Raw genomic sequence first — 15,328 nt, 5'->3', positions numbered from 1 at the left:
GGACGCCATGCCACCTCTCTTACGTGCTCCACCTGTGCAGCTGTCCGTCACTCAGAGCAGGAGCCTGTAGGGAATGGGGTCCGAGGCCCTCCGTTCACACCCTGGAGCAGTGCAAAGGGGGTCCCTGCAAGCAGCCAGGAGGCCACTCTACACCCTGCTCCCCCGGCCGTAGACCTTCCAGCCCACCTGCACCATGCACCATCTGTACTGTGGTCTCCATAGTATTTTTTCCTTTATATTAATGGGTTAACTCTTTTTTTTCATCATGCTTTACATTAGATCTCAGACTTACTCATCATATATAGCTTCCCTGGTGGCTCAGTCAGTAAAGAATCTGCCTGTAATGCAGGAGACCTGAGTTCAATCCCTGGGTCAGGAAGATCCCCTGGAGAAGGAAATGGCAACCCATTCCACTATTCTTGCCTGGAGAACTCCATGGATAGAAGAGCCTGGAAGGCTACAGTCCTGGGGTCGCAAGAGTCAGACACGACTTAGCAACTAAACCACCACCGTCATATATAACTCCAACTCTGTAATCTTTGACCAGCCTCTCTGTCTTCCCCCCAACACCCGCCCCTGGTAACCACTGGTTCTATTCTCTGCTTCTGTGAGGTTAACTTTTTTGAATTCCACATACCAGTGAGAAGATAACAGTATTTGTCTTTCTGTGTCTAGATTTTTTCACTGAGCATAATGTCTTCTAAGTTCATCTGTGTTTTCACACATGGCAGGATTTCCTTTTTAAAAAATTAAAAAATTTTTTAGGCTAAATGATATTTCATCATGATTTTTTTAATCGGATGCATCTTTTGATGGACACTAAGGTTGTTTCCATACTTTGGCTGTGGCAATAATGCTGCAGTGAACATGGGGCTGCAGATAGCTCTTGAGACAGTGATTTCATTTCCTTCGGATGTGTGTCCACTAGTGAGATTGCTGGATCATTTGGTGGCTCTATTTTAATTTTTTGAGGAAGCTCCACTGTTTTCCCCAGTAGCTGCACCAACTTACATTCCCACCAACAGTGTATGAGGGTTCTCTTTTTTAAACTGACTCTCTTTTTTTTAACTTAGCTTCATCCTAAACAGCAATAACTACAAAATCACGGCTGTGATATACTTGTATAACCTTTTAATGCATATTAAATTCTTTTTAAAAAGGTGTAACTATTAAAATTAAAAGTGTTCAACCATGTACCAGCCACCAGAGCCTACCAGTGAGATGTGCTCCTCACGTGCTGGGCCAGGTCTGTTCCAGTGCTGAACCTGTCCTGACAGCGAGGCCAAGGCTGGGAGAGGATGGCCTTATCACAGGGCTCGGGACATGAGCAGTACCATGTGGAGTTAGTGTCCAGGCCTGCTGCCGCCAACAGTCAGCCTAGAGGTGGGATCCTAGCTCCACCAGTGCTGCTGTCACCCTGTATGTCACTTTGCCTCTTGGGGCCTGGGTTCCTCATCTCCGCTTTGGGGCAGTGACCCTACTCGACCTCTGCATTGTACAGCGCCAGCCTGGACAGCCCCTTCCCAGCCTTTTCTTCCTTCTGGCCAAGAGGAAGGATATGGGCATAAGCCAGCTGTGAGGGAACCTGTGTCCCTCTCGCTCTCTCCCCACCAGCTGCTCCTCCCTTGCTTTCTGCCAGCACCAGTCCATTGTCCCTGTGGGCCAGACCCAACATGCCCCAGCTCAGGAAGCCTGCCAGATGCCCTGGCATCCTTCCCATCTGTCTGGCTAGCCGGACGTGGGTTGAGTTGTCCGGCCTCAGGGACTCGGGCCAGTGCCCTGGCTGACCTGGCCAGCCTCAGTCCTGAAGCCACTTCTCCCAAAATGAGGGAAGAGGCTCCTTCATGTTCCCCAGTGGGCAGCGCCCCCAGTGCGTCTAGGAGGAAGGGCGGCTGCCTTGTAAATGGGGCTTCTGCAGGATGTGGGGTGAGCCTCACCCTCCAGCCTCCAGGTGCTGTGTCAGAGTGGAAGCACACTGTGCCCCTCTGTCCAGGGCCTCTCAGGACCATGTCACTGTCTCAAGGGCATCTGGGGAGGTGAGAGTCACTCAGGGGCCTGGTGAGCCATGTCCATGGTGGGAACCTGGAGGACCGGTACCCAGACAGTGCAGAACCTTCCTGTGTACCCTGGGGAAGTTCAAGAAGAAAGAAGGTCCAGCCTGCCCCTTTTCAGTGCACACTATGAGAGTTGGGGTGAAGGCTCTGGGACTTCCAAGGGGGTTCTTAAGCCCTCCTTTCCTCAAAGAACTCAGACACTGGTCCTTGGCCCCCTGGAAGCTTCCGCTGTCACTGTGGGAGCTCCATCAGGCCCCACTCTGAGTTCCTGTGGCATTCTCCTCCTCTGTCCTCTCCCCCCTTGCTCAGAGCCACAACCTCCCAGGGCTGCTCTGCCCCAGCCAGGCATCTTTCCCTAAGAAACTGGGGCTGGTGCCCCTGGAGACAAGCAAGTGGGCAGAGCCCATGAGGTGGCACCCAGGAGCCTGGCTGGACAGTTACCTCCCAGCCTTTCCGTTTCCTGGCTGGGTGACTCCAGGTACCCACCTCCTTGCTTTATTGCTTCATTTGTAAATGAGAGCAGAGTTGGGTGCCTTGCAGCACTGCTGTGGGTTGAATGCCCTCCTGTGTATGAAGCACAGAGCGACTCCTGCTAGCATCAAGCAGAGCTGGCAAACAGAGGACGTGGGATTCAGAAATCATGTGTGGCATCACAGCGAAAGCCCATTTACAAGGAGTGGGTGACAAGGAAGGAAACAGGGGCCAGAGACTCGGGCATTCATCCTTTCCTTAGACGCTTGTTGAGTGCCTGTGCCTTGCCCAGTCCTTGTGGGTACAGGCCTCCAGCAGTCATGAATCAGACTGGTTCCTGCTCTCTAGATCGACTGCCCTAGGTGGGGAGCCATCTGCACCCAGGCACCAGCAGGAGCCCATGACCTCTAGCCATGACCTCCCCTGGCCTCTCACAGTCATCTTGGATGGGCTCCCAGAGCCCAAGGATGGTGTGTGCCCAGAAGAAGGGGCCTCTGCAGTGGGAAGAGAGGGATGCAGTGTGAAGATTCTCAAAGCAAAGCCTAATGACCACATACAGAACACCTGTAGGGAGGTCTTAGCCTGCAGTTTCCTGGGGCTCAGGACGACTGAATCAGAATCTCCCCAGTGACACAGATGTCCCCTGCAGGATCAGTACCTCTAAAGTGGGACAGATCACCAGGAGGACTTTATGTGGAGGGGACAAAGGTGTCCAGGAGGATACTGAAACTTTGAGCCTGGTTTTATTCATGCCTGAAAAGAGATTCTTGCTCTTTATAAAAACTGGGAATTAGCCAGCTGGGTAATCCAAGGACCCCTTCAGACTATACCTATCCACCAGTCCCTGGAGCTAAAAATTGCCCTGCAGTTCAGAGGACCCAGCTGGGTTCCCCCCTCCCAATGCCAGGATGAAACAGAAAAGGACTTGGTGAGGAAGAGGATTGGGGAGGATGGCAAGAGGGAGCTGCCATTCCCTGGCACCCAGTGAGTGCCAGGCTTTCCACGTGGAGATGATCTCTTCCCCTGGACAACCTCAGAAGGAAGCCATCTGTTTCCCCAAAAGAGCTGAGAGCTTGGGCAGTGAGGTGTGGTGAGGAGGATTGGAACCCAGGTCTCTGGGACTCAAGAATCTTGAGTTCTTTCTGAAGGTTGTGGGCTCCAGGGTGGTGTGGTCTGCTTTGTGTTCCCCAAACTGGATGCAAGGTGACTACGGACCTCATGGTATCACCTCTGTGTCCAGTGTGCTCCAGACCTTCCTGGGTGATGTCCTCCCAGGTGGCATGGGCCCCCAGAAGTCTGTCAAAGGAGGAGTTTCTCTGGTTTTCTTCCCCCGGGATCTACTGTGGGAGAATTGGTGGCTGGTTAAGTTAAATGATAATTTTTAACAGAGTATACCTGCCAAACACTGTACTTAAGTAGTGAGAGAACCAGTAATACATTAACCACTGGTTCACAGGAAAACTCAAAGTACTGTACATATAAGGCAAATGGAAGCAAAACTGGATGAAAACAATTTTGTATAAATTCTAGATAATTGATAGTCATGCAAATGCAAAGAAAGTGACAGAAATGTGGGTCCCAAATGCCTCTGGACAGGAATCATTAGCATGGCCATCAGTTATCTACAATTTATAGAGTTGTGAAATAGCTCAAAGACACAAAAGGCCAGAGAATTCAGAATCAGGTAAACCAGAAGGCCGTGCTTAAGACAGTGCCTAGTTTTGCATTGCAGATATCTGATAATTTTTTTCATGTCAAAGTCTTTCAGTTACCCGAAGTGGCCACTGATCTGGCTCTGAGCTTCCTAACAGCCGAACAAAACAAAGAGGAAACAACCTCAAATTCAGTGTCTATAAGGACAGATATATACTAGTTGTTCACCATAAGTTCAGCTTTGCATTGCATTGAGACCAGATTATCCTTGGGAGGGATGTGGGGGGCAACACCAGGCACAGCTGCTGGGGATATGCTAGGCTGTGGGGGTGGGGGGCTCGTGTCCACGTTGAGACCCTGTCTGATGCTGCTGCTCTCTCGGCAGGCTGCCGGGGGCTGTGGGACAACACCAGCTGCTGGCCATCCTCTGCGCTGGGACAGACGGTGGAAGTGGCATGCCCACGGTTCCTCTGGATGCTCGTGGGCAGGAATGGTAACAGCTCAGCCTGGGGGCCCAACTGGGAAGCTGTGGGGCAGCCCTCCGGGTGGGCCTTGGCCTGGAGGCACGAGGCCAAGACTTCTCTGGGGACAGGGAGTGAATGGAAGGATGGGAGTGGTCCTTGCTGGTGACTGGAAGCCTTGCTTGGTGGGCTAAGTTGTCGGTGCCAAGCCAGGGGCCAGGGGGCCAAGTACCAGGGAAGGGGTAAAGGAGGCCAGGCTTGCTCCTCTCTGCCCTGTGTTCCCATTGAGGGGCTCCCCTCCTTCCTTCCACATTTCTGGCCCCTTAGCACCCAGGGCCCTTGCTCCAGCCCTCGTGTCTGGGTCCCGCTTAGCCTGGGCTGGCCTTCCAGGACACTTACTTCCTCTGTGCCCTCTCTACTAGGCCCTGCTGATGAACTCTGCCCTCTCTGGAAGCTTCTGGTCTCCTGGGGGATCTCTCACTTGAGCAAAGCTGTAGTTTATAAGGATTTCCTTAATTTCAGACAAGGAAGTGAGGAAGTTGTTTCAGACAGGGAACACTTAGGGACTAACAGGGACTAACGCTGGACAAAACTCTGTCATGTACTAGGCATTTTTACAGATTTAAATTGAGAGGGGCTTAGCCTTGGCTTCAGGTTCACAGCTGGGAGGTGGAGAGACAGGGGCTGCAGTTTCTTCTCTTGGCCACCCAGTGTCACTGTGGGGCTGCAGGATCTGCCCATCTGCACGGTCTCACAGAGGCGCTGCCCCCTGGGTTCCATGCTAGGGATCCAGGGCATGGTTGGGGGATGAGGGTAGGCGGGGATCATCTCAGCCTGGGGCCCACTGTGCTCGTAAGCAGCCCCGGGCCCAGGGGTTGGCCAGCCCAGGAGCATAGGTCAGGACCAGTCCAGCCTCAAGTTACCGAGAACCATCTGTCCTTTACCTGCTCTCTCCCCATAAATCCACCTTGGGTCTGGAGTCTGAAGAAAGGCTCCTCAATAGTGTCCCAAGGGTTCCAGGGCTCCCCACCCCAAGAAAGGAAGGTGTGTCCGGTGAGAACAAGCTGGTGCTCCAGACTCTTCCTTTTGAAAGAAGAAAAAAAGTAGAATAAACTAACTCTTTCTCAGGGTACCCACTACATGGGCCCAGGCAGAATGAGTGTCTGTGTGGCTGGGAAATGACAGGCTGGATTCTGTACCCAGATACTTGTGTATTGTGCTGGAGCCTAGAATATTCCGTCTCGGATGCATTTCTTTGATTCTTAAGAGGGCCCTGGTCTTCCAGCATTTCTTCTTTAAAAACACACTTCCTCAGTAGGGTCAGGCCTTGGCTTTCTTTCCCTTCTGTCTTGGTGGGGGATGGGAGCCTTACAGCAGCAGAGATTCCTAACCTGAGGAGGCTTTTAAGAGTCAGATAAAAGCTTTGACCTGGCTCTTCCCTGGACTGCTTGCGTGCACATGCGCACACAAACACACATTCACAAAAATACTGACTATACTTTTGGGGACCCTTGAAGTGTTCACTGACCTGAACCTGGGTCAGAATCTCTGATATATTAGGAAGTAAACCCAGGGGGAGTGGGTGGGAGCCCATGGGAGCCCACCCCTTGTCTCCTCTGAGGTTCCACTAAGAGCCATGTCAGCAGAGGGCACTGCCTTGTTCACGGCTCTGGGCACCCGGCCTGCATCTCATGCAGCGTTGTTGTGGGAATCCTGCTGGGTTGGTGAGGAGGGGCATCCAGACAGACAGACAGCCCAGCCTCCAGGGATACACTGTCTGATAACCACTTCTGGATTCTAGGGAGTATGTGTGCTTTTATTTCAGTTTCTTGTCCAACCAACCTCCCTTTGACCACCATTCTTTCCTCTCTGACAACCTAGCTTGCTTGGTTTAATAACAGAAAGCTTCCACTCATCTCCTAAATTCCAAGACTCCAGGCCCCACCATTTCTGGTCTAATTTAGAAAGGCCAGAGGCAGAAGGGAAGTAGCCCTATGGTTCCCTCTCTGTGTCCAGCACCAGCCTGGCTTTCCTGCCCCGTCCTGCAGTATAGGTGATTATTCCCATTTGGTACAGAAAAGTGATGCACCTAAGGGCACGTAGCAACCAAGAGCCAGTGCTGGGTTTCGAACTCAGATTTGGCTGGTTCTTGACCCCTGCTCCAGGTCTCCTGAGCTGTCATAGACCTGGCATGCCTAGAGCCCAAAGGCCATGGTCTCCTGCTAGAGTTGCCTCTGGGATCTCAGGGAGGGGGCAGGCAGGAGGGTGGGACAGTGACGGGCCACACCATGGCTGGGCTCTGTTGCCCAATTCTGGGCCTTGGTTTTCTTGTCTGTGAGATAGGCCAGCAAAACCTCCCTCAAAGGAGTGCCATTAGGATCAGCATGTTAACATAGCGGCTAGTTCTAGAAACGGCCACCATATTTCTCCGGCTGAGTGGAATCTGTTTCGTCCTAAACCCTGAGAGACGGTGGCCTAGACCATGGAGTGGGTCAGAGAGAAACACACCAGGCCCAGCTCGGGTGTCTGGGGAGCCCTGACAGGATACTGATTGGAGCAAAAGGAGCAGCAGGGCTCCTTTGTACAGACCTGGGGTCAGCCCCCTGCAGCCTCAACAGCAGCCGGACCTGGGGACCGGAACTCGGCCCCCCTTGGCAGCCCAGAGTGGAGGATGCAGCTGAGCCAGTCACTGCAGGCAGGGAAGCTCCCTGCACGGCTTTCCCAGACTTCTGTCTTGGCTTGGCAGCTCCTCTACCCAGTCTTCCGGCTCTTGCTCTAAAAAGCTCCTCCTGGGTAAGCTCTTCCCTCTTCCCTTGTAAAAACGCTTAGAGTGGGCCCTTCCTCCTCCCTCATTTGTTTTCCTAGCCAACCAGCCTACAGATATTTGATGAGCAAGGGCTCTGGGGAGGCAGGCCCTAGGGAACCCCTGGGATCTCTGGGAGGGGAGGCAGGGGGGCCACGGTCACTTCCGTGTGAGAGGTGCACACTGCAGCTTTGAGGGACAGAGAGGGCTGCAGTGTGGTTTATAGTACAGAGAAGCGCCAAAGGGCGGCTCCCTGGGAGGTTATGTGTGTTAGCTCTGCTGATTTTCAGACTCTGCGGAGCAGGATGTGAGGTTACATATAAAGTAGAACTTCTGGGACTTCCCCGGTGGTTCTATGGCTAAGACTCCACACTCCCAGTGTGGGAGGAATGGGTTTGATCCCTGGTCAGGGAACTAAGATCCTACATGCTGTACGGCCAAATAAATAAATAAATAGAACTTCTTAGCGCAGGAGTAGAACCAGGAGCCTGTGAAAAGTTCATTGTGGGCGTGGCCAGGTCCTCACCAACCAGGCAGATTTCTCTGGGGGACTTACCCATTAGATGGCTGTCCCTAATAGCTCAGTTGGTAAAGAATCTGCCTGCAATGCAGGAGACCTGGCTATGACCCCTGGGTTGGGAAGATCCCCTGGAGAAGGGAAAGGCTACCCACTTCAGTATTCTTTCCTGGAGAATTCCAGCCCATGGGGGTACAAAGAGTCAGGCACAACTGAGTGTCTTTCACTTTTCAGGGCCTGGGAGCAGGAAGAGCAGAGTAAGAAAGGGGATTAGTACAAGGCCTGTGGCTAAGAATATAGGCCTGAGCCCTGGGGTTCAAATCCCATGTTCTACATTGACTGGAGTGTGGTCTTGAGCAAGTTCTTTAACCACCGTGTGCCTCAGTTCTCCTAGCTCTAAAATGGGTGTAGTATTTTCATGTTACAATACATTTTACTATAAAAGTAACAGTGCCGACCTCATAGTCTTGTTAGGATTGAATGAGTTAATACCTCTCACATGCTTAGAGCAGTGCCTGGCACATAGCAGTCACTGTGTATTGTTACAGTAGAGCATGACGTTTATAATTGAATAAACACACGGTCATTAGTGTGAGGTCAGTGTTGTTTGGTTTGGGGTGTGTAACCTGCTGTCCTTAAGCACTGCATATGGCCTCTCTCATCATCGGAGGCACTGCCATGCCTGCCAGAGGAAGGTTTTATTATTCTCTGAGGGGCACCCAGGTAGCCGAGCAGGTGACCCTGGAAGTTGTGCTGGGCCTGGGGCCTGGGACATGTGTCAGTCACCTCCCTCGTTGTGGAGCCTGGTGCCTGGCACAGGGGGTGTGGGGCATGGGGTGTGGGTGAGGCAGTGGGGGCTCAAGGGGAGATGAGAAGTGCTCAGAGGCTGGGAGGGCTAATGGTTCAGGGTCCACAAGGTTTGCAGGTCAAGGGATCCAGAACCGTGGCTCTGTGTCTCACATGTACATGCGCATCCCCACTAGGGCTATCTGCCCACACACCCTTCCTACCACTTTTCCAGACTGACTCTTACAAAGTCTTCAAGGGTCAACTGAGCAATTGGAGCTGCCCTGTGTGGTTCGGGGAAAGGGACAGAGTGACAGAAGGAAGCTCCCTCCACCTCCAACTAAGGCAGGCAGAGGCACCCAGAAACCTGGCCATCAGTCCGTCCCTCCGCTCACCACAGGATGCTTGGTCCCCACAGGTTCCATGTTCCGGAATTGCACGAAGGGCGGCTGGTCAGAAACCTTCCCTAGACCTGACCTGGCCTGTGGGGTCAACGTGAATGACTCCTCCAACGAGAAGCGGGTAAGCCTGCCACGCCTCCCTGTGGGGTGGAGGTGCCTGGGGATATAGAGTAAAGCAGGCCCAGGGCTAGGGCAGGTGACCCGGGGCTGCCCTCCTTGGCCCCACACCCTCCCAGCTCTCTGTCCTGGCCCACCAGCCTGGAGGGGATGGCCCTGAGGACCGTGGCACAGTGAGAACTGCCACGTGCTGTGGGGACGCTGGGGCCAGGTTGGCATGAAACCCAAAGTACAGTGACTGGGGCTAACGGCTTGGGCCACTGGTGAGTCTGAACCTGCCCTGTGGCCTTGGTGGGGGTGGGGGAGGATGTAACCTCTCTGTGTCTCAGTTTTTCCATCTGGGAAGTGGGATGAGTAATAGCCCTGAGCTCGTCAGGAGGAGCAGAGTGAACCCTAGAAGTGCTGGGAAGGGTGAGGGGCCGCAGTGTCTGCTCACAAAGGTCCCTTCTCAGAGGAGACTCGGGCTCCAGGAGGCAGGAGCACCCGGCTGCAGGCAGGCCTGGTTTGAGACAGGATGCTGGCGTGTGGGTGCCCTGAAGAGGCCATTCGGTTCAGAGTCCATCCTGAAGGAGACTAGGTGGGGGACCGTAGTGGAGGATGGAGTTCCTTCTCTCCCAGGGCTTATCATCCAATTAAGGAAGATACATGAGGTCTTCAGATCCAGGTTCAGTTCAGGTCAGTTGCTCAGTTGTGTCCGACTCTTTGCGACCCCATGAATCGCAGCACGCCAGGCCTCCCTGTCCATCATCAACTCCCTGAATCCACCCAGACCCATGTCCATCGGGTCGGTGATGCCATCCAACCATCTAATCCTCTGTCGTCCTCTTCTCCTCCGGCCCTCAATCTTTCCCAGCATCAGGGTCTTTTCCAATGAGTCAGCTCTTCACATGAGGTGGCCAAAGGATTGGAGTTTCAGCTTCCAATGAACACCCAGGACTGATCTCCTTTAGGATGGACTGGTTGGATCTCCTTGCAGTCCAAGGGACTCTCAAGAGTCTTCTCCAACACCACAGCTCAAAAGCATCAATTCTTCGGCGCTCAGCTTTCTTTATAGTCCAACTCTCTCATCCATACATGACTACTGGAAAAACCATAGCCTTGACTAGACGGACCTTTGTTGGCAAAGTAATGTCTCTGCTTTTTAATATGTTGTCTAGGTTCGTCATAACCTTCCTTCCAAGGAGTAAGCATCTTTTAATTTCATGGCTGTAATTGCCATCTGCAGTGATTTTGGAGCCCAGAAAAATAAAGTCTGACACTATTTCCACTGTTTCCCCATCTATCTGCCATGAAGTGATGGGACCAGATGCCATGATCTTAGTTTTCTGAATGTTGAGCTTTAAGCCAACTTTTTCACTCTCCTCTTTCACTTTCATCAAGAGGCTCTTTAGTTCATCTTCACTTTCTTCCATAAGGGTGGTGTCATCTGCATATTTGAGGTTATTGATATTTCTCCCAGCAATCTTGATTACAGCTTGTGCTTCATCCAGACCAGCGTTTCTCATGGTGTACTCTGCATGTAAGTTACATAAGCAAGGCGACAATATGCAGCCTTGACGTACTCTTTTTCCTGTTTGGAACAAGTCTGTTGTTCCATGTCCAGTCCATGACCTGCATACAGGTTTCTTAAGAGGCAGGTAAGGTGGTCTGGTATTCCCATCTCTTTCAGAATTTTCCACAGTTTATTGTGATCCACACAACAAAGGCTTTGGCATAGTCAATAAAGCAGAAATAGATGTTTTTCTGGAACGCTCTTGCTTTTTCGATGGTCCATCAGATGTTGGCAATTTGATCTCTGGGTCCTCTGCCTTTTCTAAAACCAGCTTGAACTTCTGGAAGTTCACGGTTCACGTATTGCTGAAGCCTGGCTTGGAGAATTTTGAGCATTACTTTACTAGCATGTGAGATGACTGTAATTGTGCAGTAGTTTGAGCATTCTTTGGCATTGCCTCTCTTTGGGATTGGAATGAAAACTGACCTTTTCCAGTCCTGTGGCCATTGCTGAGTTTTCCAGATTTGCTGGCATATTGAGCGCAACACTTTCACAGTGTCATCTTTCAGGATTTGAAATAGCTCAACTGGAATTCCATCACCTCCACTAGCTTTGTTCGTAGTGATGCTTCCTAAGGCCCACTTGACTTCACATTCCAGGATGTCTGGCTCTAGGTGAGTGATCACACCATCGTGATTGTCTAGGTCATGAAGAACTTTTTTGTACAGTTCTTCTGTGTATTCTTGCCACCTCTTCTTAATGTCTTCCGCTTCTGTTAGGTCCATACCATTTCTGTCCTTTATTGAGCCCATCTTTGCATGAGATGTTCCCTTGGTATCTCTAATTTTCTTGAAAAGATCTCTAGTCTTTCCCATTCTATTGTTTTCCTCTATTTCTTTGCATTGATCACTGAGGAAGGCTTTCTTATCTCTCCTTGCTATCCTTTGGAACTCTGCATTCAGATGGGAATATCTTTCCTTTTCTCCTTTGCTTTTCGCTTCTCTTCTATTCACAGCTATTTGCAAGGCCTCCTCAGACAGCCATTTTGCTTTTTTGCATTTCTTTTTCTTGGGGATGGTCTTGATCCCTGTATCCCGTACAATGTCGCGAACCTCCATCCATAGTTCATCAGGTATTCTGTCTATCAGATCTGGTCCTTTAAATCTATTTCTCACTTCCACTGTATAGTCATAAGAGATTTGATTTAGGTTATACCTGAATGGTCTAGTGGTTTTCTTCACTTTCTTCAATTTCAGTCTGAATTTGGCAATAAGGAGTTCAGATCTGGGTGGAATAATGTAATAGGGATTACGCATGGTCTTGGAGGGCCAGTGGATGGGCTCTGACCTCTGTAGATTTCCGTCTCTGTCTCTGATTTATGTGAAGACAGGAGGCTTATGTGGATCACATTTGTAAAGTCTATAAGATTCAGAAGACTCACGTGTATAAAGGATGGCAGGACGGATGTTCAGAAGGATGCGTGGGCTGCAAGTGACGGAAACTTCCAAGGGGTGTCATAAGCTAACGTGGCTCATATAACTAGGATGCAGAAGACAGGCGTCAGGTGCTTGTAATGAAGCAGTACCCCAAACCCACTCAGGTTGAGGTTTTTTCTATCTCTCTTCCTGATAGCCTGGTGACTTATCCCGGGGCTGGGATCCTGTTGTCAGGTGTGTGCCATTGGTGATGGCAGGCCTGCTTGTCCAGGAGGAGGGACAGCCTGACCTCTCTTGCTAACCACAAGAAAGCTTCATATGCAAACAGGCAGTAAGCCCATCCTCACATCTCACTGACCCAACATGACTTGAGCCTGTCCACCTCGGCACCATTCCTGGCAGAGGGATGGGACACATGCATGGCTTGGACCAGCAGTTCTCAGACTTTTTGGCCTCAGAACCCTTTTATACCCTGAGGAATTACGAGCCTTTGGTTTTGTGAGTTGTATCTGTTGAAGCCACACGTAAGAACTGTTGTCTAACATTAGTCAGCTGGGTAAGAACAAAGGCCAGGGCCTGAACTATGATATTCATGTCTGGGTTGAAACTCTAAAATGCCAGAGGAGACGCAGAGATTTAACAAAGATAAATGCAAAGTTCTGGATTTAAATGAGGAAATTAATTGCCCAAAATAGTAAAAAAAGAAGACGTACTGTAACCTTAGAAAGGAAATGCAAAAAAGCAAAATGGCTGTCTGAGGAGGCCTTACAAATAGCTGTGAATGGAAGAGAAGCAAAAAGCAAAGGAAAAAAGGAAAGATATTCCCATCTGAATGCAGAGTTCCAAAGGATAGCAAGGAGAGATAAGAAAGCCTTCCTCAGTGATCAATGCAAAGAAATAGAGGAAAACAATAGAATGGGAAAGACTAGAGATCTTTTCAAGAAAATCAGAGATACCAAGGAAACATTTCATGCAAAGATGGGCTCGATAAAGGACAGAAATGGTATGGACCTAACAGAAGCGGAAGACATTAAGAAGAGGTGGCAAGAATACACAGAAGAACTGTACAAAAAAGTTCTTCATGACCCAGACAATCACGATGATGTGATCACTCACCTAGAGCCAGACATCCTGGAATGTGAAGTCAAGTGGGCCTTAGGAAGCATCACTACGAACAAAGCTAGTGGAGGTGATGGAATTCCAGTTGAGCTATTTCAAATCCTGAAAGATGACACTGTGAAAGTGCTGCGCTCAATATGCCAGCAAATGTGGAAAACTCAGCAGTGGCCACAGGACTGGAAAAGGTCAGTTTTCATTCCAATCCCAAAGAGAGGCAATGCCAAAGAATGCTCAAACTACTGCACAATTACAGTCATCTCACATGCTAGTAAAGTAATGCTCAAAATTCTCCAAGCCAGGCTTCAGCAATATGTGAACCGTGAACTTCCAGAAGTTCAAGCTGGTTTTAGAAAAGGCAGAGGACCCAGAGATCAAATTGCCAACATCTGATGGACCATCGAAAAAGCAAGAGTGTTCCAGAAAAACATCTATTTCTGCTTTATTGACTATGCCAAAGCCTTTGTTGTGTGGATCACAATAAACTGTGGAAAATTCTGAAAGAGATGGGAATACCAGACCATCTGACCTGTCTCTTGAGAAACCTGTATGCAGGTCAGGAAGCAACAGTTAAAACTGGACATGGAACAACAGACTGGTTCCAAATAGGAAAAGGAGTACGTCAAGGCTGTATATTGTCACCCTGCTTATTTAACTTATATGCAGAGTACATCATGAGAAACGCTGGTCTGGATGAAGCACAAGCTGTAATCAAGATTGCCGGGAGAAATATCAATAACCTCAGATATGCAGATGACACGACCCTTATGGCAGAAAATGAAGAAGAACGAAAAAGCCTCTTGATGAAAGTGAAAGAGGAGAGTGAAAAAGTTGGCTTAAAGCTCAACATTCAGAAAACTATGATCATGGCATCTGGTCCCATCACTTCATGGCAGATAGATGGGAAAACAGTGGAAACAGTATCAGACTTTATTTTTCTGGGCTCCAAAATCACTGCAGATGGCAATTACAGCCATGAAATTAAAAGACGCTTACTCCTTGGAAGGGAAGTTATGACCAACCTAGACAGCATATTAAAAAGCAGAGACATTACTTTGCCAACAAAGGTCCGTCTAGTCAAGGCTATGGTTTTTCCAGTAGTCATGTATGGATGAGAGAGTTGGACTATAAAGAAAGCTGAGCGCTGAAGAATTGATGCTTTTGAGCTGTGGTGTTGGAGAAGACTCTTGAGAGTCCCTTGGACTGCAAGGAGATCCAACCAGTCCATCCTAAAGGAGATCAGTCCTGGGTGTTCACTGGAAGGACTGATGTTGAAGCTGAAACTCCAATCCTTTGGCCATCTCATGTGAAGAGTTGACTCATTGAAAAAAGACCCTGATGCTGGGAAGGATTGAGGGCAGGAGGAGAAGAGGACGACAGAGGTTGAGATGGCTGAATGGCATCACCGACTCGATGGACATGGGTTTGGGTGGACTCAGGGAGTTGGTGATGGACAGGGAGGCCTGGCGTGTTGCGATTCATGAGGTCGCAAAGAGTCGGACATGACTGAGCAACTGAACTGAACTGAACTGAACTGTAACTTCAGCTCATGTAAAAAATATTAGAATCCCTAAGATTGGTGGAAGTTTTTCCAGACCATGAGATACACTGGTCCCTGATGCCAGACCACAGACAAGCACAGGCTTTGTCTTTTTTATTTTTTTCTTTTTGGCTGTGTGGCTTGTGGGATCTTAGTTCCTCAACCACGAATTGAACCTGGGCCCTTGGCAGTGAAAATGTGGAGTCCTAACCACTGCCCTGCCAAGGAATTCCCCACAAACTTAGTCTTTTATTCTGAGAATTGAATCATCCTTTCTGAGTGTTAAAATGTCCTTTTTTTCTTTTAATCTAATGATTGTGAAAGTATGTATTTATTGATTGTCTTTTTGCAACTTCCTGACTTGGCACGCACCAGTTGCCAACAGTGGATTCAAATTAGCAGGAAGACCAGGCAAAGCTGCCACATGGGCACATAAAGCTGACTTTGTTTACTGGGAGCAGAGGTTAGCAAACTAGGGCCC

General features: G+C 49.8%; 1 protein-coding gene across 1 annotated transcript in view; it reads left to right on the top strand.

Moving 5' to 3' along the window:
- The window catches only part of SCTR (secretin receptor), a 71,643-nt gene that overhangs the window by 25,338 nt on the left and 30,977 nt on the right, over positions 1 to 15,328 (top strand). The window contains exons 4-5 of the mRNA XM_081574982.1: positions 4,564 to 4,671; positions 9,164 to 9,267. Coding sequence (XP_081431108.1) covers positions 4,564 to 4,671; positions 9,164 to 9,267 — 212 coding nt within the window. The remainder of the gene's footprint in view (positions 1 to 4,563; positions 4,672 to 9,163; positions 9,268 to 15,328) is intronic.

This window comes from Giraffa tippelskirchi, chromosome 3, assembly GCF_054371585.1.
Source record: "Giraffa tippelskirchi isolate mGirTip1 chromosome 3, T2T-mGirTip1v1.2.pri, whole genome shotgun sequence".
NCBI classification, from domain to species: Eukaryota; Metazoa; Chordata; class Mammalia; order Artiodactyla; family Giraffidae; genus Giraffa; species Giraffa tippelskirchi.
This window is presented reverse-complemented; position numbering and strand designations above follow the sequence as displayed.